We start from the raw sequence: 27,948 nt of genomic DNA on the forward strand, positions 1-27,948 counted from the left end.
AGGGGCTTATGCACACCACTAGTTTTGTCCTTACAATCTCTAAAGCCATATCAGTATTTCTCACAAGTGAATCAACACTTGCATTTTGAAGCTTTCGGACATCCATAGCAATGCTTATGAACCACATAATCTGTTGAAGTATTGCATTGCATAAAATAATGCTGGTATCTCTGAAGAAGCTGTGATGGAGGTAATACATTCCCACGTTCAATTATTACATTTCCCCCATGTTTTCCAAGTTGCCACATTCCACATATTTTATTACAGACGTTAGTTCATCACTGGGAGACAATGAATGCATACACACCCTGCTTTTAATGCACTTGTTCCCCTTGCTTGCCTAACACTCTCTCTAGTTGGTGAGCCCCCAAAATGTCTCAGCCACTAACCTGACACCAAAGATATGGCTAGTCCAAATGCCCACCTCCTGAATAACTAACTAGTTTTCCTTCCCCGCTCCCCGAGCTTATGACTGCATAAAGAGGTAGGATCCAGTGGCCAAATCATGCTAAAGTAATCAATCCATTTTACAATCACCATTCTCATATTCCCCATAGCCATTCTTTTTTAGCTTTAGAGAAATTTGGACTTTGTAGATAGGCAAGAAAACTTAATGGCCAGATGAGATGGATAGCATGCAATGTATCCAAGTAGGTATCACCCCCTTCCCAGCAGTTATATTAGTAATACAGTTCTATGATTTGAGCTTTACGTAATGCTGAGCATCTGGGTAGTTTAAGACCTTCATTTCAGTTATGGGAGCTAAGAATTCTCTGTTCTTGTATGAACATGTAAACCAAGAATGGTAGTCCACTTAGCAGATGCCTTACAAAGTTGAAGATTACCTCAAGACAGGTAGGAGTTCCTTCTGATAATTCTCAGTAGTATCTTTCTAGCACATAATCCCATGTCCTAGGAGGCAGACAGAAATCCTAATGTTCCTGACAAATGTGCATGGGTTCTGTGAAGGGGAGGGAATGAGGACCAGCCAACAGCAGCAACACAGATGTAAGAGCACTACCTTAGGTCTAACTATTTTACAAAGCACTGGACCTTAATATGCAATACATGGGGTTTAATAATCTGTTCATGGTTTATGGGCTTCTCACTGATTTCACACCTTTGTATTTTATATATAAAATGAAACTGCAGCACTGGGAATGCTGTCTGCTACTCTGTGCTATCAAACAAGGAGATGGCAGGGAGCCTCAATGTGATGATGCCAGTTGCAGATCTCACTTTGGCCCACTACTATCAGCGCTTCTTTTGCTGTGGCGGTGGGGGTCTGTTCTTAATGTTCTTGCACTTGGGAATGTGTCTCTCAGCCACCTTAGGTGCAAACTGACGGGTGCAATAAGGGCATAACTTGTAGTCTGGGTTCTCCATAGCAGGGGCCGGGGGGAGGTCTGATGCCTTCCCTCCTTTGGAGATTACTCGTTGCAGCTCACGAGCCCTACGCAATGTCTTGATGAACGATTCGTGCTTCTGCCTCCAGTTGCTTTGCTTAGATAGCTCACTGTTTTGCTTGGAAGCCTCAAAATTTTGTCTGGAATTCTTTTTCTGCAGTGAGAAGGGGGAAAGGGAGAAACTATTAGTACAACCTGTTAGCTCACACTCTGATATTTCCTGCCACTGTTTTTGTTCTGGACACAGTTTAGTTATCATATACCAGATAGCAGGATATTTCTAATGTAACAGGTTCTTGGTCCCTATAAGGCAAATGGAACTACATAGCATATGTGAAGACCAAAGTTCTGCTAGGTGGACAGAACACGTGCTGCTTTTAAAAAGTCATATCACTAACTCACAGGTCCACTGCAGAATGATATCACTAGGTTTCCTACCAAAATCATTGCCACTGCTCAGATCATCTGAACATTGTAACTGGAATGCAGATGAAATCTCTTAAACAGGGGTAAAATTACCAGATTTAATCTGATGGTGAAATTGAACAGACCCTCTAAAATAGAAGGACTCTGATGCCACTGGACTGTTCCATACTTTTAAATATGAGTATTTTCTTCATTCTTAATTTCAGAGGATCGTTCTAAGCCTGATCTTAATCTTATCATGCAGCTGTGACATTTGTAGGTTAGTTATGAGTGACTTGACTTGTTACATAAAATTAATTTGATAATTTTGAAGATTTGTTTTCACATCCTCAACACCTCGTTTTTGTATGATGAAAGAAGGTAAAATTGGGCTCTTGTTTGGTATAATTTCTAGCAGTCACCCTACCCATGGCTGAATTGAAGTAAATGAAGGGCAATTAGAGGTATATTAGAGATCATCAAGATTTATTAGGAATTCCACATGATTTGAAAGGAACTCCAAGAATTAAAGAATGAACATCAAAGTGGAAACCAGAGAATGATGGCAAATGATGCTGGTACATCATTAAACCTAAAAAGGACCCAGGCTGATCAGTGACTGTCTAAAAGTTCCAAACAGACCCAAAGGAACAGCAGGGTATGCATAACAAGTAAGTAAATGTATTACCTGAGAGGTGTCTGTACCCTTCAATAGATAATAGGTCTCTAATTCGGTGCCTTTTGCTCTAGCCTTGCTTGAATCAAACACTTTTCTCTTGGAGCCATGATTCTTCCTGCAGATGCTTATGTGCTTCTCCAACCTGGAGCAATAAAGCTTTCGCCCACAGAAATTGCACTCTCCCCAATCCTCTACACTGCTTGGAGCCTCTGTATATGAGGGTTCTGCTGCCACACAGTCAACCTGTCCCAATGAGGCTGCTGCGGAAGGAGCCTGGTCACGTATGGAAGCCAGTTCTGGACTAGAAGTGGCTGAAATCTGGGATACATTCTCTCGAATTTTACTGTTGCTAGCCACCAATCTTTGCTTTTTTAGCTTTTCCATGTGGAGTGCCTGGGGAGGCAGGGCAGTCCCCACTGAGACAGCAGGGCTGTCTGGAATATGTACCTTTTGACAGTCACGCGTTTGAGCTACAGATCTGGAAACATGGCCCTGAGTAATACCTGCTGCTTTCCTCTCAGGCATACATAGTCCTCCCCGCTGCCGTCTTCCTTCTGCTTCAGCCTGCTGCCTCTCCCACTGGATTCTTCGAAGCTCTTCTTCCGTTCTCCTCAGCTTCTCCCTGAGCAGGGCCTCCTTTCGCTGGATCTCCTCCTCTAAGCTCCGCCCAGCAGCCTCCAGTTTTTGAATGTAGCCCGACTCTGCCCTACGGGAATGAGAAGCTGCTCTCTTGGATTGCTCTACAGAAAAAGGAGAAGGCACTCTAACATGATGAGTCTTGACTGCATGTGACCTTCCTTTTTTCTCTGAGCTAGGGCTAATGGGAGGAGTCTTTCTAGCTGGTGGGCTCCCAACTTGCCAAGAACTGGGCAGGTGAACATTCCCAGCTGTATGGGGAAAGACTGGTTTTAGAGGGTATGACCTGTCCACACCTTCTCTCCGTTTGGTTCTCCAGTGGGAGGGCAGACTGTTGGCCTGGCCCTTGAAGTACCAATTGCGTGGGCCAGCAGAATAGAAACCTGCCTTCTCCAAGATCAGTTGACTAGTTTCTGTAGGCTGAGAACAAGAAGAGCTCCGCCCTTTTTGGATATGAAGATCTGCCAGCTTCTTATCTTTGTTGCACAGGAATTGCTGCTGGATATTACTCCTCAGGTGTTCTAGCTGGACCTGCTCTTTAAGAGCCTCAGGGTGGCATCTTTCCTGGCTTGTTGCAGGAAGGCTGGAATTGGCCGCCATTGGATCCATATGTGAACACACAGCCAGCTGCAAATGAGCCATTCAGCATTTCCAGTAAAGCCTGGGGGAATGCAACAAGTTACATACATGCTATGATTGGGGCCCTCATGCTAGAGTCCCTTTCCCCTACTATAATAGGGGAAAGCAAGTACACATCAGCTCTAGGGGGCCTTTATAGATATATAGAGGGGGGCCTTGCTTTTCAGTGATGGAAACAGCACTGGCATATGGGGAGGATGACAGAATATTGCATCAGGACCTGACATTGTATCAGCACAATATCCAGAATCCTTAAATCTGTGCAAATGTAAGTGCACCAGGCAAATTTGGGGACCCTATGCCATTAGAAATTTCTGTGTTGACATCAGGGCCTAAGGGAGCAGGAATGGTGTAGAAAAGGGGACAAGAAGTCAACAGTGTATCAAGTATTCCAGTCCTTTCCTTTCCTCTCTTAAAATAGACTGGCAGAGGGAGGGATCAAACCATTATATCTGCACAGAAAGCCTTTTACAAAGACTTTAATAAATGGGGGGGGGGGTGTTTCATAACTTGATGCAATCCATCCTCCCTACTTCAAATGGTGAGGGTACCTAGAAGAGAGCCTCCAAAGAGGATAAGCACAGGAAAGCTGACATGGTAGCAAGTTTTCCTTCAGGTACTTGGGTATCAAGATAAGTACCAGCACTCAGAAATTGATGAGCAGCCAGTGAAGTTTTTAAATACACTTGAAATATGTTCAAAATGATCAGAAAGTATGCTGAACCAACTGAAATTACCAGTACTCAAAAGTACCTCACATGCAATGTATCATATCCGTCAACCCTAGATTATATCAGGGTATGGACAACTGTGATCAAGCTATCTGTTCAACTGGCGCACCAATCTAAGCTTATGAAAGGTTTTGACTACCAAAGGCAGCAGACTAAATAAAATGGATAAATTTCTATATATAGCATCCAGCTGACACTATACGTATAGCATCTAGAATACAGGATATTTAACTAGATATGCTATTGCTCTCATTCACTATGACAGTTCTCATGTAATAGAAGACAGTAACATAGTGTACACCTAAGGCAGTGTTTAGGGTCTACTGACTCTAATGGAAGCTACTGACCCTAATGGAACCAGCAAAATTCCTAATAATGGGAAGGTGGCCTGACAGGTGTTTGATAGCTCATTACAGGTACACTAACCTTAATGTAACTGAACAGTTTAGACTACAGTAGAAGCTTCATCAGATGTTGGCAAGTGATGGGCCTCAATTTTTCAGAAAGCTGATGCAAGATACCTGCCAAAATAATGCTTTTAAATCATGGTAGCTATTCCTATATGAAACTAATAGAGGTTGCATCCTCAAGTTAAGGGTGCCAGTGGCCCTCCAGATGTTGCACTCCAGCCTCCATCATCCCTGAGTCTCCCCTTGTCTATCCTGACTAAGGCTGACAGGTGTTGGAGACCAACAATTTGTGTCTGGCCACAGGGTCCCCACCCCACCCCCACCCCTTATTCTTCAACAAGACTGCCAGTTAGTTGCAGAATTAAAAGATTTCAACCCAGCGTCCTGTTACCGCTCGCTCCAAGCGACTGCCTGGTCAGTTCTACGCGGGGCAACAGAAGCCAAACAAACATCTTCCACCGAGAAATGGGATGAAGCCAAGAGGGGACACCCACACCCACCTGTTCAGTCTCCAGGGTAACTTGGACCCCCGCGCTCCGCAAGGCCTGCCTGCTCGCCCGCCCTCGCAGAGCATGCCTGGCTGCTCCAGACACTCGTCCCCAGCCCCTCAAGCCAAGCCAAGCCTATTTTCATCTGCCTCTTCTTACCGCAGCCTCCGATCCTCAGGGCAGCTGTTTACCACCGTTGCTTAGCAACGAGCGCCCGCGTGCTACATCCGGCTCCGTCCTCCCTGTTTCCTGTCTGCATCTTTAGGGTCTGTCTATCTCTGTGCGTTGACTTATTTTTATTTATTTTTAAGGGAAATGGTCGTCCCCTCTCTATGGTTCGAGCTTATTTGCCGTTCCAGCATGAAAAGGGCGGGGGGAGGGGAAGGTTAGAGAAAGAGACGCCCGGTCTCGTTCCTTGACGACCGTCTCCACTTCCGCTCCATGTTCTGAGGCCCTTCTAGTAACCTGGGCCGAGGGCAGCTCCATGGTAAGGCGAGCCGTTAGTGGCGGTTGGTGCCGCCCAGGTGCCCCTGGCTGGGACCTCGGAGACCGGCTCCGCTCCTTGGCGACGAGCCTGGCGGCAGCTTCGCGCTCTTAGATATAACGCGCCGAGAGGCTCCTGAATCGGCAGGTCTCTCCTTCCCTCTTCTGTAGCCAAGGGGATGCAAATGACGGGCGGCCCTGACCCCGCCGCGCCCCTTCGCCCTCTGCCCTCCCTAATATGGAGCAGGACGCGGAGTGGGAGGCGGTCCTCTCCCCCTGGGAGAGTGGCTGGGCCAAGTAGGCGCCGCCGCCGCCACAACCATGGCTCCTTCGTCGGAGGTTGCGGAGATTACCGTCGTCTTCTCCCAGCATTTGCAGGGGTGGGCACTATGGGACCCTGACCCTCGGCGTCTCCTTTTCTGCCTAATCGCATTTCTGCTTTTGGTCCAGGCGCCAGCAGCCATGGCGGAGGGAGACGGCCTCATTTCAGTGGACTACGAAGTGTTCGGGAAAGTCCAAGGGGTGTTTTTCCGCAAAAACACACAGGTGGGTGTGCTCTAGTCTGAGGTTTCCCTGGGGTAGGCAAAGGGAAGGTGGTGTGTGACTTCTCCGGTCGCCTCCCCAGCGCTCCCACACAGGCATAGTGGGGGGGGGGGGGGAAGCGTGAGCATTATGAGCGCTTTAGAAGCTTTGCTTGGGCAACTTAAGTTGTGTATACACTCCCGCATCCAGTGCATTCCTACTGCCTCTTTGAGATACAGTTGCGGCCAAGTAGTGTATGTATCTATATCTAGCTGTGTTTTAAGCTCAGGCTACAGTCCTATCTCCCGTCCATTTACCGTATTTAAGAGTAAACCACACTTATCCTCAGTTTGTATTTCCAAAAGGCCTGGATTGTAAGCAGTGGCTATTTCTTTCTTCTTTGATATTGGTTGATATGCAAATATATTCTGTAGTTTCTTTCTATTCAGACTAATTACATTGTGTGTTTGTGTGTTTGTCTGCATATATAGTAGTACCTCGGGTTACATACGCTTCAGGTTACATACACTTCAGGTTACAGACTCCACTAACCCAGAAATATTACCTCGGGTTAAGAACTTTGCTTCAGGATGAGAACAGAAATCATGCTCTGGTGGTGCGGCGGCAGCAGGAGGCCCCATTAGCTAAAGTGGTGCTTCAGGTTAAGAACAGTTTCAGGTTAAGAACGGACCTCCGGAACGAATTAAGTACTTAACCCGAGGTACCACTGTATATGTTGACAACGGAATGCTGCTCCGGAGGTGAAGCCAAACTGCTGAAGAATTACAGTACCAGTAACTCATAACTGCTGCCTCCTGTGTTGTTTTTGCTGTGTTAGCAGCACTGAAGTGACCTCCCTGGGGCGCAAGCCTGGGCAGTGTATATGGAGGACCTGGGCTGCCTAGACAAAAAGACATCCTTTTGGCCTTGTTGGTGTGGTCTAAAGGAAAGGAAAGCAATATGTTTCACACCAACATGGCTGCCAGAGCTGCCGGAAGGCGTGTACAAGGCGCCATCCGACTGTCTTAGGGACTCCACTCTGGATTTGTATAGTGTTTACTCCTTAGCCTTTCCTTCTCTCAAATATGTCCCACAAGGCAGTGTATTATTACCTCTTTTTCCAGCATATAAATTGCATCTTTATATATTTTTTTAGACTGAAGGAAAGAAGTTGGGTGTCGTTGGCTGGGTGCAGAATACTGACTATGGCACTGTGCAAGGCCAAATCCAAGGTCCTACTGTCAAGGTGCGACAACTTCAAGAATGGCTTCAGAAGACAGGAAGCCCCAAGTCCCGCATCGACAGAGCTGAATTCCGCAATGAGAAGAAGATTGCTCGTTTAGAGCATAGTGACTTTTGTATTGTCAAATAATAGTGCCCCAGGGGGAAAGTACTATATTTATAGTAAGAGCAGTAAGCTCATTGGGAAGAAAGCGCTCCCTTTAGTTTTTATATTAATTGTTTATGTGCAGATTTATTCACTTTTAACTATATATTTAAATTATTTATTTACATTGTGATTACATTGGTTACACTGAATGTCCTAAGAACTTGATGTGTTAAGAATTGTTAATAAAGTGTATGCTTAGGTTTGTTTATTAATTTATTTAACATCACCCCCTGGAGGTGCACTCCATTGTCTCTTGAGACAGGCAGATGCCAAAAAAAGTTTAGAGCATTTGTACCCTGCTCTTAAATCAACAAGGCTCCCAGAGTGGCTTTACATACAATCAATTAAAACAGGACAGTCCCTGTCCACAGGCTTACATCAATGGCAGACTTTGGTCTTTAAAATGTCAGTGGCACCCTGTGCAAGGCCAAAATCTGGCACCACCTCAGCCTCTCACCTTTGGTTCTGCTCAATTCACTATGTTATAGTTACAAAGCCCTGCAGCGCCCTCCAGTGCGATGGAACCGATTGCACTGCCCAAAATTCGCCCTGCAGTGCCCTCCAGTGTGATGGAACCGATTGCACTGCCCAAAATTCACCTCTGCCTACAATCTAAAAAGCCACAACACATAAGGGAAAAGGGACAAGGAGGGAAGAGGGGAAAACACATCAAACTCAGGCACTAGTTTTTAAAACAGTTATTTTTATAATGACAAGCTTGCATAGTTCAGGGGTAGGAGGTGCATGATGGAGCTGGGCCTTTGGCAAAACTGGTGGAATGAATGATCCCTGGAGGAAAGGATAATCAAAGGCTACTTACTAGCCATGAAGTCTATTATCTACCTCCACTATTGGAGGCTGCATGTCTCTGAATGCCTGTTGCTGGGAATCACATATGGGAAGAGTGCTGTTGCATTCACTTCTCACTTGTAGGCTTCCCATTGGTATGTGCTTGGCCACACTGGTTACTTGACTAGACAGGCCTTTGGCCTGATCCAGCAAGGCTCTTATATTCTTAACAGTTGAGCCTATCCATATAAAACTGGTTTACAAACACTTCATGTGTATGCAGTCTGTACTGCATTGAGAAGGCTATATAGCTAATGCTCAGATCTGACAAATTTAAAGAGCACAAAAAAGGCTCCAACCTGTGTGTTTCAAACCCAACATTCATCCCCTGATTTGCCTTGGCCTCTGAATAATTTTCATAGAGGCAGCTGTATTAGTCTGTTCAGCTAAAACACTATCATTGCACTTTAAAGGCTAATAAATTTTATTATGTTATCAGCTTTCATGGCTTAGAGCCCAGTTCATCGGATGGAAAGAATGCAATTGTGCACAGCGCTAGAAACAAATTTTCTGAGTTCCTTCGCTCCCTTGCCTACAGAGATTTCTTTTGCTGCTACTTATTCCACGCCGCTTTTGTAGGGGTGACTTATCGGCCCTTCATTAGGAGCGCCCCAGAGACGTCCAACACAGACTTTGTGCGGCAAACACAAAGGATCCTACCAGCGGGGCTGGCGAATGAGTTTCGAAAAGACTACAATACCCAGGGTGCATTGCAACGTGTTTCTGTACGCTAGGAATCGGTGTCCCGATGCTTTCGCCGGTGGCTGTTGAGCAGCAACAACAACGACGACGACAGGCCTCCCTCCTCAGTTTTCAGGTGGTGTCTGACAGTTAATTTCACCAGCTGAGGCGGCGGGAGATGCAAGTCGATTTGGCTGCCACGGATGTGGATTGGTGCCTTGTCCGGTTGCGGGAGGCGGAGCGAGGAAGAGAAGCGGGTCTGTTGCGAGCACGCCTGGGATGCAAGGAGGGAGGAGACAGAGTCCGGCCAGTGGTTTACCCGGGGCAGACCAACCGCTTTCTACTTTGTCTTTATAAAGTCCGGAGCACCTGCTTTTCTCTCCAGCTTTGGTCACCCGAAAGTCTTGCTTTAGTTGAGGCAAAGAGGCGGGTATATATCCTCCCCCCTTTCCCCTCTTCAGCTGGAATCGCTTCATAAGGGGTTTTAATTGTATTTTAAAAGTGCGTTTGCTTTATTCAAATCTTTCTAGGTACTCATTTACTGTATTTTATTTCTCAAACCCTGGTTGGCACAATAGCAGTCCCATGAAATGGGATAGACTGAGAGTGGCTGACTGGCCCAAGATCTCCTAAGTGAGTGTCAAAACTGAGGATAGTTTTGAACTTGTGCTTCAGCCAGTATTTTAACAATGACTCTATACCTGCTCTGCAAATACTGGTCCAAGCAATGCAGTAACCAAAAAGCAAAGGAAGCGGTGGCTAGTTGGTGCTTCCTTTTTCATTTTTTAACTTTCTGCATCCTCTCAAAGCCAGCACCACACTAGCTTCTTTCCATGTGTAACTAGTCTGAATGGACTGTACAGTTTTTGGGTGCTTCCAGATAAGTGTTTATTGTGGAATCAGTTCTCTTTTTTTTATTTATTTTTGCAGCATCCATGTAATGTTATTCGCATGAAAATACCAGAGCATATTTTTTCCCTAGATTTACCCTTTCTGTGGAAAATCCAGTAGGTTAAAAATGTTGCTAATGCCCCATTTACAATATTAAGCCCCCATCTAGAACATTTGTAATAAGCACAATGTTTGTGTATCTTCACTTATTACCATCTGTGTGCCAGCTAAATTATGGCACTCTGCATTAGTGTCCAACAGTTATGCTCAATTTCACTCATATTAAGCTGACACAATCCTGTGTGTATATGTGTGTTGTTTTCAACTTGTGAAACCACATGTTGAATTCACCAAAAATCAGCTATTTGTCATAATTTAGCTTTGGCATTGATGGCCTTGGATTTTGTGTATATGTGCATGTTCATATGGTTTGGACAAAACATAAAGAAGTGTTGAATCAACTTGGAAACAAATGGAGCTATTCTGCAATTGCTGAACTTTTCTAAAATGAAAACTGAATTTTGTTGACAAATGCTGCAAACTGGGGACTAAGCACTATTTGATTCTATGAGGCTTACTTATGAGTAGGCAAATATAGGATTGTGCTGTAAGGCAACAAGAATGACCATGGAAACAAACTAGGGAAATGTTAAGGAGTTTATGAGGAGTCTGGCTAAATATATCTATTAAGCTTTTGGTTGTTTTCACTCTATTTTCTTATAGGGGATTCAAAGAAAGTGGCAGTACATATCCAGTCTCCTGAGGTTTTCATCCTTCCACTTTTGTGATGATCAAATGCTTGGCTGAAGAAGTGCAAACCAGCTTGCGGTCTGGAGTGGCCATCAACTCACTAGGCCAGTGTGTTGAGGAGCTTGTCCTTAACAGCATAGATGCTAAAGCAACATGTGTGGCTGTCCGATTGGATATGGAAACTTTTAAAGTCCAGGTGGTGGATAATGGCAGTGGGATGGGAAGAGATGACCTCAACAAAGTGGGAAATAGGTATTTTACCAGTAAATGCTACTCAGTGGAAGACCTAGAAAATCTAAAGTTTTATGGCTTCCGTGGAGAAGCTTTGGCAAGCATAGCAAACATGGCCAGTATATTGGAAATATCATCCAAGACAAATAAGGTAGCAAAAACCTTCCTGAAACTTTTTCACAATGGAAAAGGCCTGGAAGTCTCTGAAACAGAATTGAATAGACCAAGTGCTGGAACAACAGTGACTGCATACAATTTATTCCACCAATTACCTGTGAGAAGAAAGTGCATGGATTCCAGATTGGAATTTGAGAGAGTGAGGCATAAAGTAGAGGCTCTTTCACTTATTCATCCCTCCATCTCATTTTCTTTAAGGAATGATGCTTCCTGTTCAATGGTGCTTCAGTTACCAAAGACAAAAGATACACGATCTCGGTTTTCTCAGATTTATGATCTAGGTAGATCCCAGAAATTACGAGAAATAAATTATAAATCTGCAGTATTCGAAATAAGTGGTTTTATCAGTTCTGAAGGGCATTACAATAAGAATATTCAGTTTCTATATGTGAATAATAGATTGGTATTAAAAACAAGATTGCATAAACTTATTGACTTTTTATTAAGAAAACAAAGCATTATATGTAAGACAAAAAGTGGGTCTTCAAGTCCTGCTCGTCAGCGCTCTGGCCCAGAGCTCTATGGAGTCTTTATTATCAATGTGAAATGTCCATATGATGCGTATGATGTGTGTTTGGAACCTGCAAAAACTCTAATAGAGTTTCACAACTGGAATGCTCTCCTAGATTGCATTGAGGAAGGAGTAAAATATTTTTTAAAGCGAGAACATTTATTTATTGAGCTGTGTGGTGAAGACGTTAAGGAATTTAATGAAAACAATGACTTTTGTTTAGTTAAAACTGTAGATTTACACCCATCTCTCCTTGAGGAGAAGGACTTGCAGGAGAGTTTCAAGAGAGCTTCTGATAATATTGTGGATTCTTATGAAATGTTTAATCTGCAGTCAAAGTCTGTCAAAAGGAAATTAATTCATGAAAATAAGACATCAGACCACACAGCACCAACTAACAATTTGGAGGGAATAGATGCTGGCTCAGATTTGACTAGCACTGGACCTGTTCATGATCTGAGTAGCAGTAATGTGAAGAATCTTCTGCCTGACAAAAATGGCACAATTCCCAGCTTGCCAAAGTTGGGTAACCTACACCCAGAATCAAACATTTCTGATAATCTCCCTGTTGAGCCAATTAATTCCAAGTGTCCAGAAGAAATCGGCGAACAGGACAGGACAGTTGCTTTAGAAATAGACAAGTATGCTTCTACTTCATGTTGTACTGAGAAACATGATAACTGTGCAAATAGGCAACAAGACAGAGCCCTTCAGGAAAGTAACCCCAGCACTGTCACTCTGAGACATATTGAAGCTATGGAAGATGTTAATGAGTTTGAAGGTGAATCTCTTCTTGGACACGGATTGATAGGAAAATATAAGCCAGTGACAGGTAGGGAACCGTCTGCAGGATCAAATGTCAATGGAGAAGTGGTAATGGGAAGGAAAAAAATTAAGTTGTGTTCCACAGGCCTTATAACACATCTGATGCAAAATTTGCCACCTCACAAAACAACAGAAATTAACAGTTCATTAGACAGACAGACACAACTGGGTCCAATAAGTGCCAAGGATATATTTGGAAAAAAGCTAGAGTTTTCAGAGAAAACTCCAAATGCTGAAGAAAACGTGAGGACCAATGCTGCCATTGGAAACAAATGTGTGAGGAAGAAGAACATGTCAGGTCAAAAGAATGAGGTAGTTTCTTTTCCTCCACATGATAGTGTTGACTTTGTAACATCACATGGCAAAGAATTTATTTATAAGGCACCTTCAGGTCCTGTTCATCATCTAGACAGTGCAACTCGGACTAGGGAAATGATTGATCCTTCAGTTAGGCCTAGATCCTGTGGCTTTACAAAACTAAGCTTGCATCCAAAGCTGGGGTCATTAGATCGATTCAGAAGACATTATGGGAACGTAAAGAGTACACCAACAACTGATGCGGAAAAGAGTGAGGTTAAAAGGCCAGCCTGTGGCAGGTATCCCACTAATGAGAATACAAATTTTCAGAACTCTAGTACTTGTGAAATTCCAACTAAGGAACATTTTGTGTCTAATAACAGTGGTCATGATTGCCTTTTTTCTTTAGAAAGATCTCAGCACTCCATAAAAGAAAGCCTATTACATGGAGAAGCTGTTCATATAAGGGAGAGTCCTCTGACACTGACGGAATACTCTCAGATAAAAAATAAACCTCTTTCTGACACTAACTTCACAGGAACACTTGCCTCTAAAGTATCTAGAATGAAGGACTGCCTTATAGAAACTTTAACTGCAGAACCTCTAGGGCATACTTCAGAACAATCCCAAGCACATTCAAGCCCAAAAGATGAAGTCAGACATGACCACCTATCTCAAAATAATCTTTTGCAGAGTGCTTGCCAAATACCTCAAATTTCCCCAAGAAAAACAGGAGCAGAGAGTTTTTCTTTTGCTTCAGCCTCTGATGAGCAGGATGACCCTGTAGGAATCTCTAGCACAAGACCTGGGAACGTGGAAGATACTGTTAGCCATTGTTTCATTGACACTGATGGGGAATATGCAGTTTCCCCAAACAGAAGTTTAGCTTTGTCCAACAAAAAGGCTGATTCTGAAGGCTCCTGTGAAAATACAGGCATTGTGGATGGATTTATAAAGCAAGCTGGGAAAGCCTCTGAACTGCAAAATGTGAACTTGACTGGCAATACGGAGGATGCTGCAGATGACTCAAGTGCAGCTGAGGAGGAAGAGCCACAGCTGCATCATTCTGAATGGTTTCAGCAGTTTGATGCTTCGTTGGGTAGGATGGTATACATCAACAAACTGAGTGGACTGAGCACCTATACTGCTCCCAGCGAGGAACCTCAGGCTATATGTACTAAAGATATAAGCACAGTGGCTGTAAACGTTGTCATGGAGAGTGGTAAGTTCACAGTGTTTTTTCAGGTTTGCTTATTGTCAGGGATTATTTAGTTGTGATTCCTGCATTGCAGGAGGTTGGGCGAGATGACCCCCTTCAGTTCTGTGATTCTATAAGCACAAAACCATGTAACCACCTGTAGCAGGATAGGCAGTAGGGGGAGAGGGAGGAAGAAAGTCCAGGTGTTTGAAAAAAATATTTATTTCAGTCTCAACACCTTTTGGAACAGTCCTTCAAGGGAGAGGGAATACATTCTCTGAACAAGAATTGTCACTAGTGTTTTTATGCACTTGATGAGAACTGTTCAAAACATGCCCCTGAAACATGTTGGGCCTGGAATGAATTTTCCTTCAAGCACTTGGGAGTTTCTTCCTCCCCCCCCCCACTCCCTGCTGAAAACCACTGTTCTTTTATTTCTGAACAGTTTATATGCAGGTCTCCTTGCTGATGTGTCTTTCGTAATTCATAAAATGTTGAGTAAATCATTACAGTGTTGCATTAATGTGATTCTTTAATGTTTTGTATTATGCTAATCACCTATTGATCCTTTTATAATAAAAAAACAGCAAGTGGACATTTTTGTAGACTAGCACTTGTAAGCACATCTATAGAAGTAATTCTTTCGTTGGGTATTTAGGGTTTCAGTGCAGATGCCACCCATTTAGAAGTGAGCTTATTGTGCCCTTCCTTCCAAGACCTCGGCAAGAGAGGAGTTTAGCAAGCCAAGATTTCAGAGGTAGGCCAGGACATAGAGTACTATGTTAAATAATAACAAACCAAAGAATTCTGCCAGCTGTCCCAACAGGAACTTGGAGTGATTCAAGGTCTCTTAACAATGGGACTTGTATGAATCACTTGACGTGTGGAATTGGAAATAACTTTTTTAAGGGTCAAAGTCAATTAAAATGTGGATAGCATGCAGTGCCTACTTCTATGTAAACAACAGTGATTTGAAGAGGAAAATTAATCCCTTTCTTCTGATTGTCCTAGTTCTCGTCTGGAAATGACACCATATTTAATTTTTGAGATCTTTATGAATCAAGGAAAGGTGAATCATTGTTCTGGTATGTGTTTTCTCTAGTAGGAATGAGCAACTTACTTCAAGCCCTCTTTAACATTTCAAGGCAGGGCAGATTGTTGTACTAAAACACACACTGGAGGAAGATCCTGACACTTTAACAATCACACCTAAAGGTGACAGAGCTACTTAAGCAGCAATTTGGGGATACAAACTTTGCTTTGTATCCTTCTATATAAATAGTGCAGTGAAGTGGTTTTCTAATCTTGTGATAAAATAAAATTTCAAATGTCATAATGGGCAGTGTGCTTTTTCTACTTGGATATTATCATAACTTGTAGATGGAAAAAATATGAACCAACCCCCATAGTTTCAGTACTTTGCATATATTTTCTTCTAGATACGCAAGGAGAATCTCTCCAGTCCTTGTTTTCTGAATGGGACAATCCTGTGTTTGCTCACTTTCCAGAGGTGGGTGGAATTGCGTCACCATTAATTATTGGGATTTGCTTCTGTTTTATGTTGCATTGTGATTTTTGGACTGAGATAATAATTGTTGTATAGATTTATGGAACTGTCCAAAAACTTATCACTCATGCCTCTTATGCTTATTGAGTCTACAAGTCCTTCATGCAATTTGGAAATTGGTGGTATTTTTGTTCAAACTTTTCCAAAAGCTTATCCTGTTTCATTTGGAAGCCAAATTGCTTTTATAGGCCCTGCTTAGATTACCAAAACAACAATCTTGACTTGAGGATAAAGCACTGTGCCCTAGTTATAAGCTAAATGGTTTATAGCACAGTTTTCAGTTATCTCTGGCAATGTAAATAGTGCAATGTGATTATTCTTGTAGGACTAACTGGATTCTATAATGTGATAGGGAATCTATAGTATTATCTATTGCATTTACTGCTCATTTAAATTAAGTTTCTTTACTCATGAGGGATATGGCTATCTTTAGAATAAACGTATTTATTTGAAACTGAGTCCAACTGAGCTTCAAGGAAACTTCTTTCAAGTAAATATATAGAAGGAGTTGGTCAGTGATGGAAAGTACCGTATTTTTCGCACCATAACACTCACTTTTTTCCTCCTAGAAAGTAAGGGGAAATGTCTGTGCGTGTTATGGAGCGAATGCCTACAGATGGCGGGGGGATCTGCTGCAGTCGTGAGCAGAGGATCCATGGTTTCCCTTCCTTCCCCTTCCTTCCCTCCTCTGTGGCTCGCTTTGAAACAGCAAAGCAGGAGAAGAGCCGCTGAGTGGGGAGGAGAGAGAGAGACAGAGACAGAGAGCCTGCTTGCTTTAAAGGAGGAAAGTGGGAGAGGTTGGCTCCTTTAAAGCAAGCAGGCTCTCTGTCTCTCTCTCCTCCCCACTCGCGAAATAGCAGCAAAGTTTTTCGCAAGCAGGCTCTCTCCTCCCCACTCCTCTTATAAGAGCCTTCTCCTCTTATACCCCTCTTCTGCATTATTAACAGCATCCTTCTCCACACACCCCGCGCGTGTTCCTCGTCCCTTGAGTGCTTTTCCTTCCCTCCCCACTTAAAACGTGATTACAAAGCACGGATCCACACGGATCCTCAGGATTTTTGCACTGGGTCACCCCAAATTCACCATCAGATCACATAGCATGTCCATGGCTACATCTTGCACCAAAAAAATCATGCACCCACTGTTGCCTGGGGCCGCAGTGGTGCAAAAACGTGGTTACAAAGCACGGGTCCACATGGATCCTCAGGATTTTTGCATTGGGCTACCCCAAACTCACCGTCAGATCACATGTCTGTGGCCACAGCATGAACCACAAAAATCATACATCCACTGTTTCGTTTAGAATTTTTTTTTCTTGTTTTCCTCCTCTAAAAACTATGTGCGTGTTATGGTTGGGAGCGTGTTATAGAGCGAAAAATATGGTATATACTATGCCCATTAGGTTATATTCATATTTTAACTTGGCAGTAGTCAAGTCAAAGTAGCAAACCTTCTGCTGTTGCCTTTTAAAAAATAACATCAGCTGCAAGCTTCAGTCCAGTAAGGGATAGCTTCCATCATTATCATTATCATCTCAAACTGATGTAGACATTAAGCATCTGTGTAAGGTGACAACAATAGTGGGTGATAGTTTTACTAGCTCGTTGCATCCACTCCAAATACAACAAAATGCTGATACTATAGTGGGTGACCACATCGCTTCTCAAATATCAGTTTGAGATATTTTGGGTAAGATTGCTGCAAAAAACCACTTATCTTGATCAGAAGGACTGCACACTGCTGATGTTACAACTTTATTTAGCATCCCACAGAGGTTTGCAAGATGGTGTGGGAAACACCCATGTCAATACTATTTGAATGGGACTTCGAGTTCTGTTACGAAGAACATTGTTTAAAAACAATTGTTCATATGATTTTGAGTTCTGATATTTGTTGTTCCAGCGGACATCCTAATAAGTTAATTTTGATTATATGTTTTATAGGTTGCTCTTAATGTGAGCAGTGGGCAAGCTGATACTCTTGCTGTGAAAATCCATAACATCCTGTACCCATATAGGTTCACCAAGAAGATGATTGATTCAGTGCAGGTAAATATGCTAACAATTTACACAAAACATTTCTTTTGAGTTGGAAAGATACAGACAGTGCAGTAGTTAATAGCTGTTTTTAGCAAAGAATGTTTTATTGGTGTATGTCAACAAATTGTTGAACTAGTGAAATATTTTTGTTGAATTAAAAAGAGACCCCTGACCATTAGGTCCGGTCATGGCCAACTCTGGGGTTGCGGCGCTCATCTTGCTTTATTGGCCGAGGAAGCCGGCATACAGCTTCCGGGTCATGTGGCCAGCATGACTAAGCCGCTTCTGGCAAACCAGAGCAGCGCATGGAAACACCGTTTACCTTCTCGCCAGAACAGTACCTATTTATCTACTTGCACTTTGATGTGCTTTCGAACTGCTAGGTTGGCAGGAGCAGGGACCGAGCATCAGGAGCTCATCCCGTCGCGGGGATTCGAACCGCCGACCTTCTGATCGGCAAGTCCTAGGCTCTGTGGTTTAACCCACAGCGCCACCCGCGTCCCATCTTTGTTGAATTATTATACAGTTATTATAGATTTATTTGCAAGTTTTAATGAATAGTCAACTGAATGTGTTACAGGTTCTTAATCAAGTGGACAATAAATTTATTGCCTGTTTAATAAATACTATGGCTGATGAGAATGAAGACACAGGTAAGAATGCTACTTCCTCTGAGTAATGGGGTTTTGCAGCTTTTGTAGAACTTGGCTTTACCCGGGACAATGACATAACTCTTTTCATATTGAGCCAGTAATGGCATTTCTAAGCTGGCATCCTGGGCCATGTTGCTTTTGAGAAGACTTTAATCTCTACTCCTCGGTTGAAGAGCAGAGATTAAATGCTGTTCCCTTGGCTGCACGATCCTGTTCCGTGTTGGGAATGGGGCACACAGGCAGTACAAGACTAAACTCCATCATCCAGCCTCTCAGTTGATGTCACCAATGTTGTCAGTTGATGGCCCAATGGGGGTGACCTGGGGAAGATGGTCTTGTGGGCCAAATTGGATCCCCCTTGTGGGCCAGGATTGGTCTGCATGCTGGAGGTTCCCAACCCCTGGTCAATAGGACAAATCTGCAAAATATCTTAATGATATGATGTAGATTCAAATAATGATTGCTAATTCATAAATTAGTGTGTAGAATAGACTTTTATTGAATTCATCTGTAGAACATATCAAAAGAGAACCTATTTAACCTTGCATCGAGAGTAGACTATACAATATTAACACTTTAAAACCTCTTAAGATCGCTCTTTGACTGGGGAAGTAATGTGTAAAAATACTGCAATTTTCTTTTTTCTAGTGCTTGAAAGTAATATAACAGGTTTTCCATTAATGCCCAATCTAAACATTTTTTAGCTATTCTTTTACTTTCAGTATTCTTTGTTATCTCCAATCCTTTGCACACAATATTATTGCCACAGCTTGTATGTAAGAAGTTACTTCCTTGGTGGGACGTTTTCCCCATACCAAGCCTTTGACATAATTTAGTTTTTCAAAAATGGGATTTAAAAGAATCTCTTAAACAATAACAGAAACTATTATGCATTTTATCTTCTTCTCCGATACTTTTTTGCTGCATGACATATAAGATAATATCCCCTCTTTCTTTCTTTTTTAACATTTCCAGCATATGCTCAGAAAACTTCTATTTATTCTATTGGATGAGATGAGATCAAAAGAAAATAGTAGCACAAGTTTATATGCTGAATTTTTTATGATGCTTTTGATCTAGGTGGAAATCTCTTAGTGCTGGTGGATCAGCATGCAGCCCATGAGCGTATCCGCCTAGAGCAACTTATTACAGGTATAGTTACAGGTGGTTAAAAAAAAAGCAGCTTTCTTCCTTTTCTGATGCAAATCTGTATTAGATTTGTTGTGATGTATGTCAGTTAATTGTAGGGAATGAAAATATAGGATCAGTTTCATTGTGAGAACTAGCATCCCCAACGTTGGCTTCTTTTGATTTTTCTTTACATCCCATATTTTTAGCTAATTGTGAATAATCTCCTCTGTCCAACATGGGATGTGTATTTTTCAAGCCTCATGAGATTCTGGCCACAACTCAGTAGAACACAGCAGCAGTCCATTGTGCCTATAACAGTTCATTGACCTCCTTGTCAACAAGAGTTATGAATTTTCTACAGGGAAGAGTCCAAGAGAAACTTTTCTGGTTGTAGCCTGGCAGCGAAAATTGCTCAAGAATGTGAAAAGCCCTTGGGACTGCAAAAAGTGTTTGCTAAAGGATTTAAATGGAGTCACTATACTTGTAACAGCTTGCTTGGCTATTTTTTGGGTGGGTCGTGCATTAAAGGAAATTATAATTGTTACCTATTTGGATGGCCATGGTTGATACTGGCTGGGAATCCTCATGTCTCATGAACAATCTTGTGGTTGAAAATAGAGAATATTCAGTTCTTAATATTATAGGTCCCCCGTCCACTGCTGAAGAAAATACTGTACTATGTTACTTCAAACTGCATGCATGTTGCATTCTAAAACATAGGGCTGTAGGATGAGGCAGTAAGGTACATTTCTTATATATAATATAGATAACAGTGCATTTGTTGTTCTCAGATTCCTATGAGAAGCAACCAGAAAAATTGGGCAAGAAGAAATTGCTAGCCTCCACTGTTTGCCCCCCATTGGAGATTGAGATTACAGAGGAGCAGAGGAGACTCTTATGGTTGGTATTAGCCAGACTGTGAATTGGTTGTGCTTTCTGTTTTAAAATACATGCAACTTTTTCTGTTTTAAGCCCATCCAAAGCAGCTTACAACAATAAAAACTACAAGTTATCAAAAATCAATTATTTCTAAAACCAAGAATAACACAGATTCACAAGGATAAGACAGACCAGCACCTTAAATTAGGCCTGGACACACACCGGCAGCCAATGTAGCTGGTATTGTAAAGGTGATATTGAAGCTGAATGAGTATCTCCTTCTCTGAGTTGTTCCTCTTCTGTGGTAGACGGATTATGAAGTTCCAAGTTACATTGGTTGGAAGTGAAAAAGATTTGTTTGCTCAATCTCCAAGGACTGAAGAGCAGTCTTGTTCAAGTATTTAAATCTCCCAGTTGGAGATCAATTGGCTATTAGATTAAACTTTATTAGGATACAGGCCCCCCAACACTTCTGAAAAAGTGGCTTGTTTTGCCTTTAAATCGGCAATTTTAAGGAGAAAAGTTTGTGGGTATGATAATCTAAATTCTTCAATGGAGAAAACTCCTATCTGACAGAAAGTTTGGTTTTAATATTTATTTTAACTGTGTAATGTATTCTGTTCTGCTTTTATTCTGTTTTACATTTTTAATCTTCAGCTATACAAATAAATAATATTCAAACTTTAAAGAAACCGTACTATATCCACTGACCTGGAAATAAGCAACTTACTTCTGAATAAACATTTATTTGGCTGTGGTGTAAGAGGGTATGTTTTGACCATAAATCATAATAAAATTCACAATCTAAAAAGATAGGTTCAAATACAAGTTCATTTGCTGTTTAATCATAAACTTTTTTTCCTGAACTGAACAATGAGTAGTGCTCTATAACAGAAACTCTGCTCCTCCATAGAATGATTTCTCTCTTTTCTTTTCTTTTCTTTTTTTGTAAAGAAAGTATATCGGCAAATGATTGTGCTGATCCTTGATTATACTGTGTTTCTTTTTAAGAAAGTGCAGTAATTGTGGTTTGGGAGTTTGTGAACTGGGTGGAAAGGAATATCCAGTGCTGATCTTCCAGTTCAGAATCTTGTGCTTCCATTTTAATTTCTAGGTGCTGCCAAAAAAGTCTGGAGGACTTAGGCCTTGAAGTATCCTTTCCAGAGAACAATCGCTCTCAGATTCTTATTGGGAAAGTGCCACTGTGTTTTGTGGAGAAAGAGGCCAATGAATTGCGCCGTGGCAGGCAGACAGTGACGAAGAGCATTGTGCAGGTGATATGTGGATGTGAATAATTTACTATGTCTGCTCTATAATAACGATCGGCAGCAAGTTGCTTGGAAGTCCTGTCTGCATTGCAATTACTCTTGTTCCCTGCCCTGCATAACTAGGAGTCTGTACGACGTCCTGAAAACAGAAAGATACCATGAAGTGTGGGAGAACTCTTATGTGGCACCCTGCACCAGTAACAGACAGCGTGGTGGGATGGACCTCCTGACAGTGGAGTCACTGCTGCTTGCCAGCTGGAGAGGTTGGTGTGGTACAAATGCACCGCTTGGTGTGGCAGATTGGCTCCGCACTGCACCAACCTTTGTGCCACCTTGCCCCTCTCCCTCACCTTCTGGGCAAACAGCTGTGTAGCGATCACACAGGGTCCCCGGACGTTTGACAGTCTATTTACCCTGTGCCACCACTGTAATTGCTTTCTTCGCTGCCACCAACCCGGTTCTCTCACACAGAGTCCAGTCAGTTGTTAACATTAACAAATAATCAAGTTTATTTATAGGCATGAACAAGCTTATGGTTTCAGTTAATTTTTCTTGTCAGTTTCTTAATCTTATTTCCTTAACTGTCCTATTCGTTCCTAACAACTTCAACCTGATTATCCCAACTAACTATCTGACTCCACCTAACAATTCCTCTCACTCTCTCACCACACAACTCAACCAACCCACAGACTATTCCTCCCTCTTCCTTCTCCAACTCCCAACTCTCAACTCACTTTTCAACCACTCTAACTCTAACTCTAACTCTAACTCCTCCTATCAGTTTCCACTTCACACTCATTTAACCCTTTCCTTATGACCCACCTAGGAGGCAAACGCCACAAGCTGCAACTCAGCTGTGGGGGGCCAGGTGAGCAGCACTACCATGCCACCCACTACAGCCTCATATTTTTTTCATGTGTCATCATTGTTTATTTGTATGCTGTTTTTTCATCATAGATCATGCTCAAAGCAGCTTACAACTTCAAAAAGTTTACATAATTCACGAGCATTTACAAGGCAGAACAACATGTAAATAGTTATATAAACAATAGGCTAATGAAAACATCTCTTATTAATAAATATACAATAAGATGAAACAAGCCACTGATAATTTTTTTTATTTTTTTGAGAGTAATCATATAAAAAACGTTTACTGCTTGGTCAAAGGGCACCAAATTTTATACACAAAAAGAAAGACTTTTTCCTAACCTCATCCACCTCATTGAATGGGAGAAAGAAATGCAAGAAACAACAAAAATTAAAAATGATGGGTGAAAAGGCATGTTGGATAGGAAATATCATCCTATCTCTTACCCACCTAGCACCTTTTAATATGCCATCTAGCATCTTGTAATGATCTCTCTCTCTCTCTCTCTTTCTTTCTTTCTTTCTTATTTATTTATTTATTTATTTATTTATTTATTTATTTATTTAAGATTTTCTTGTTTTACAGAAGTATGTGTATTGTCTCTCGTATTTTTTCCATGTAACATTTTTACAAATCATTTTCATTTGTTGAGACATTTGGGGAATACAGCCTCATATTTGTCACTTTTTAATTTAAGAAACAGGGTAGAGATCAGTTCAGAGCTTGTATGACTTTTCGGAAACCAGATGTCCTCATTTACCATGTATGATTTCTGAGTCGTTTCAACCTCAGGATTGCTTTGTGGGTTACAGGTTGTCAATGCAGCACTTCGTACAGTTGTTTTGGAAGTCTTATGTTGTTGACAGAGATAGGTTTGCTTTCCTCAACTTGGCCTATTGAGACTTGTGAGTGGGTACTCTTTCTGACAAAGAAGCGAATTAACAGTTGCCTTTCCTCCAAGTTGGTTCTTGTGTGTGTTGGCACACATACCATCTTGCTTACTGTGGAAGAAGGGCACATTCAGTTTTTGACATTCTGTAATAACCAGAGTTATTACAAAATGCACTGAATGACAACCAAGGCCGCACTTTTAAGGGAAATAATGTAATTAATGTAGTTGGGGAATTACATTCACATTTAATGACTGTAGGTAACTGTGAGAGGGTGCAGCAGAAGCTGGGTATGTGTTGTCTGGTTATAGGTTATGTTTCTTCTGTATGCATCCACTTTGGAGATCTGTATTTGAAAACTGTTTCCACATGTGGATTATGTTGCACATTAGGCATAGACTCTGAGGATCTGGAATGGTGAGGAGAATAAAAATATTGGAAGACGTATGAGGAAAATTCTATTCAGAGATGCTACCAGATTAAAGCATGATCTTTCAGTATTGTTTCCACTATATCGGTTAAGTTTTTCCTGAGCTTTCGCAGTGTTACATACAGGTCTTGATCAGGCAGACTGGAACAGCTTGCTAATAATTCTTACCTAAAGTGGATAGGTTATTTACTCTGCAGATGTATTAGCTGTTTCATACAGATAGCAGCCTAATCCTAATATATTTAACATCCAAATATATAGAAATGATACTTAAACCTGCAGAGCATTTTATATCTAGGATTTGCTTAGCCTATTTTCCATTGTAATTGGCAAGATGGGTTTGGGGAAACTGCAGTCATACTCATGCATGAAAATCCATTAAGGCTGATAGTCAACCAAGTTTTAATCAGAGTGGACCCATTGAAATTAATGAACATGACTAAGTTAGGTCCATTAATTCCAGTGGGTGTACTCCAAGTAAACTTAGTTGACTACTACCCATTAATTTATTTTGAAACATTTCTGTATCATCTTTCAATTCAAAATTTCCAGGGCAGTTTATAATAACTAATTAAAACACAATAAATTTAACATTATATCTGCAAGTTTACTACATAATGGGCTTCTTAGTTCCATCCACATACTTTCCTCTGAGACATCTGGTGTGCTGAAATGGGCATGTATAGATCCTTTGTATTCTGGTTTTTTTGTTTTTGTTTTTTTGTTACCATGGTTTTGATAATCCCTTTTTGAAGGACAGAGATTTTGTTTGTGAGGGTGAGAAAAGAACATAACCTCATTTGTCTGATCTGTATCTTTTGTATTTTTTTAGGAGTTCATTCGAGAGGAAATTGAGGTATGGTGTGTGTGGGTATATGTGGTTTATAAAGAAGAGCTGTATGAATTAGACATGACTCGCACATTACCCTCCTAAAGTCGGAAAGCATATTGAATTTCCATCTGCATGTTTGGGAATCCTGAGGTTGGGGCAGACTCCTTCCCACCAGTGGCCAGAACAGGAGGATAAGAAAAGCCAGCCCTCCCTATGTGCTTGGGGAGGAGTTGGAAGAAAGAGAGCAGCCGCATCATGTTGTTCTTGGACCTGTGACATCTAACTGTTTTGCTTTGGCAAATGTACATTCTTCACTCTTGCCATTGGTAGACGGCAATTCACCCCCTTCTTTGAGATTCTAAAACAACACGGCCCAGAAATAGTGAAGCTCCCAGAATAAACACAGTAACAAAACAGTGTCTAGAAGGGAGCAGATACATCAGTAAATAAATAACCATGTATGTTTAAACCACAAATGGCCTTTCACTGGAGAATCTGTGGTACAAGCTTTTGTTACATGGAAAAGGAGGGGGGGGGGAATATACAGTGCTCCACATAAATTGTTCTTTTATTGTGTAGGGTTCTAAAATAACCAGGGGAGAATTCATATTCCCTTGTTAAAGGAACTAACAGTCTGTAACAGCCTAAGGACTGTTCACAACTTACACTTGAATGAGATTTTTTACTAGGAGAAGGAAAACAGTTAGTAACCACCCCCGGGATTATGAAGGGGACTGGGAGCAAAATCCTTAAAGGGAGCTCTCTGCTGATCACTCCCCCCTCCTTGCTGAGGAAGGAGTCTAATGCTTGGATGCAACAGTGAATTGTTTCAAATTTAGAGCTTGTCCACATCTCCATTTGTGCCCTGTCTGAGCAGTTTTCCCCTTGCCCTGTTCCTTTCTCGGGGAAAGACTGCTCTTTAGTACTAAATTGGAGCCAATGTGAATCCAGGGGAAAAGCTGAATTGCTGTTTGCTCTGATTGAGTGCTAAAGAGGGGTTTCACCTAGTGAAAGCAGCAGGGCAAGAGGAAGCGTAGATATGCCTAGTTGACTGCTGGTGCAGAGCATGGCATGAGAAAGGCAAGGTTATATGGACCACCTGGGACCTTATGGACCACCTGGGACCTCACTATCTCTAGTTGCTGTGACTTTTCATTCTTAGTTGTCTTTAGAAACAATTGTTGTTTTTCAGCTTCTGCAATCCACAGGAGGGGCACGAGGGACACTGCCTCTAACAATTCTGAAGGTGCTGGCTTCCCAGGCTTGCCATGGTAAGGAAAGCATTGTTTATCTTGGGCCACCTTTCTTCTACAGAAACCTTCCTCACACTTTCAGAGAGGACAGGTGTAGTTTTCATTAAAAGCAGAACAGCGGGGATCTATGATGTTTCATACTGAAACTGTGCTTCCGTATATCAGTTTACTGTGAACTCAGTGCTGCTCATGCATGCAAGTTTTGTGCTGCATCTAAAAAGCATCATCCTTATCAAAATGCCATCCCATGTTGTTTTCCCATTTAATCCAGATTTACCATTTTCATGGAGGATCCGAAGCGAACTCCCCATGAACAGTAATGGGGGAGTGGGGAATGAAATGGCATTTTGATGAGGAGGATGTTGTTGTGTGGATGATGTCATGTGTATTCTGTGAAAAACTTGCATACACAAGCAGAAATGTGGAGAGAAATCTCCCTTTGATTTTCACAACTATTGTTTCTTCCTCACCCTCACGGGCAAAAAACGGGTTTTACTACAGGTATGAGTTGCAAATTGTGTGCTGTTGGTTGCCGTAGTGAAACAGATATTAACATAGTTATAGAGCTTTGGGGGGGGGGGAGGTCCCTCTCCTTTTATGCAACTTCATTTCTAGGAAAGAGCTGCCCTTCTTGTAGAGTTACTCCATCCAGCCTCTTCTTTTTTCAGGTGCTATTAAGTTCAATCACAGCTTGACTTTGGAGGAGAGCTGCCATCTTATGGAAGCTTTGTCATGTTGTCAGTTACCTTTTCAATGTGCTCATGGGAGACCTTCGATGCTGCCTCTTGCTGATGTAGATCACTTGCAGCAGGAAAGCCAGGTATTACATTCAGCAGGCAAAATACACAGGATATGGTGACTGAGTGTACCTATCCTAACAGAAATTTCATACTAACCATCAAGTTTGCCTGGGTAGAACACACTACTTCAGTTTTCTTCTTCTGTATGCGTATATATTACATGCAACCTTTTAGGGTAGAACCTTCCCGATGTGGTTTACTTCAAATTTGGATAGAGAGATTTAATAATGTGCAAAAACTATCCAGCATCTCATCTGAGAATTAGTTCAGTTGAAGTCCTATGTGAACTACTACTATAAAGGCCTTTTCAAAATAAGATTTAGCTTTTTGAATAATACCTGTAAAGGAACACATGAGGAATCAGAACTGAACATCCATGTCCATGTGGATTTCTGAACAGGACCAGGCAAGAATCTAATACATTTCTTGCTTTCCAGTGCAATCCTATACAATGTCTACTCAGATGTAAGTCATATTGAGTTCAGTGGGGCTTACTCTCAGGCAAGTAGAAACAAGCACTGTTCATGATAATCGTATAACAAGTTTTAATTAATTTTGCGGAAAAACAAAAAGTAAACTCGGAGGGTACTCTCCATTTAAATATCAATTTGTACAGGATTTTATAAGCAATATTATTGGATTATTTTCTTTGAGTTAAGGTATGTGTGACCAAGTCATTAATGTTCTTTTTTCCGCTTCAGCCTAAACCTAATCTGGCTAAACTAAAGAAAATGGTGAAGTGCTGGCAACTCTTTGGGAAAGAGAAGGACTGTTGTACCTGAAAGCTCTGACCAGATCTTAAAATTTCATTGAATGCTGATGCCTCTCAACAGGTAGTGCTTGAGGCAAACGCCAATGGATGTTCCTGTTATGGAACACAAATTACTGTGGGACTGGGAGGATCAACTCTGAAAGCGCAAGAAAAGAAGGAACTTCAGCATCCTGAATTCATTCAGCAAGGACCAGGATTGTCTAATACTTAAAAAATATATGAGGCAGTATATTCACATCTGTGCTCCTGAAAAATGTGGAGTGGCTTGCATTGCACTAGCACTGTATCATTAAATGCTTTTTGTAAAATAATAATAGTAAAATAAGAATAGAATCACACTCTTGTCTCATTGCTTTATGGTCATACC

General features: G+C 41.7%; 3 protein-coding genes across 19 annotated transcripts; 2 read left to right on the top strand and 1 right to left on the bottom strand.

Moving 5' to 3' along the window:
- Positions 1 to 230: 230 nt before the first annotated feature.
- On the bottom strand, positions 231 to 5,594 carry ZC2HC1C (zinc finger C2HC-type containing 1C). 2 transcript variants are annotated; one of them, XM_083735196.1, is made up of 4 exons: positions 5,554 to 5,594; positions 4,923 to 5,017; positions 2,500 to 3,787; positions 231 to 1,560 (listed from the first exon to the last, which is right to left on the bottom strand). In XM_083735196.1, exons 3-4 carry the CDS (start codon positions 3,766 to 3,768, stop codon positions 1,255 to 1,257), a joined length of 1,575 nt encoding a protein of 524 aa, XP_083591322.1. In that variant the 5' UTR covers positions 3,769 to 3,787; positions 4,923 to 5,017; positions 5,554 to 5,594; the 3' UTR covers positions 231 to 1,254. The 2 variants fall into 2 exon arrangements, with proteins under 2 accessions (XP_083591322.1, XP_083591321.1); XM_083735195.1 differs by lacking the exon at positions 5,554 to 5,594 and adding an exon at positions 5,401 to 5,517 and having other exon boundaries at positions 701 to 1,560.
- Positions 5,479 to 7,989, top strand: ACYP1 (acylphosphatase 1; the record flags this gene model as incomplete). The annotated part of the gene is given in 4 exon segments (XM_083739135.1): positions 5,479 to 5,514; positions 5,517 to 5,660; positions 6,328 to 6,423; positions 7,556 to 7,989. Coding segments are annotated over 4 exon segments (492 nt in total). The 3' UTR covers positions 7,772 to 7,989.
- A 1,192-nt stretch (positions 7,990 to 9,181) lies between these two features.
- On the top strand, positions 9,182 to 27,919 carry MLH3 (mutL homolog 3). 16 transcript variants are annotated; one of them, XM_083731010.1, is made up of 13 exons: positions 9,182 to 9,749; positions 10,934 to 14,223; positions 14,858 to 14,956; positions 15,639 to 15,709; positions 17,710 to 17,814; positions 18,386 to 18,458; positions 19,539 to 19,610; positions 20,381 to 20,489; positions 21,583 to 21,742; positions 24,757 to 24,780; positions 25,949 to 26,027; positions 26,678 to 26,829; positions 27,511 to 27,919. In XM_083731010.1, the coding sequence occupies exons 2-13, from the start codon at positions 10,998 to 11,000 to the stop codon at positions 27,589 to 27,591; spliced, it is 4,251 nt and encodes a 1,416-aa protein (XP_083587136.1). In that variant the 5' UTR covers positions 9,182 to 9,749; positions 10,934 to 10,997; the 3' UTR covers positions 27,592 to 27,919. The 16 variants fall into 16 exon arrangements, 11 of the variants coding, with proteins under 11 accessions (XP_083587136.1, XP_083587145.1, XP_083587138.1 ...); XM_083731012.1 differs by lacking the exon at positions 14,858 to 14,956 and adding an exon at positions 9,898 to 9,952 and having other exon boundaries at positions 9,394 to 9,455; XM_083731014.1 differs by having other exon boundaries at positions 9,400 to 9,576.
- The last annotated feature ends 29 nt before the right edge of the window (positions 27,920 to 27,948 follow it).

This window comes from Podarcis gaigeae (genome assembly GCF_964106915.1).
Source record: "Podarcis gaigeae genome assembly, chromosome: 1".
In the NCBI taxonomy this organism is placed as follows: domain Eukaryota; kingdom Metazoa; phylum Chordata; class Lepidosauria; order Squamata; family Lacertidae; genus Podarcis; species Podarcis gaigeae.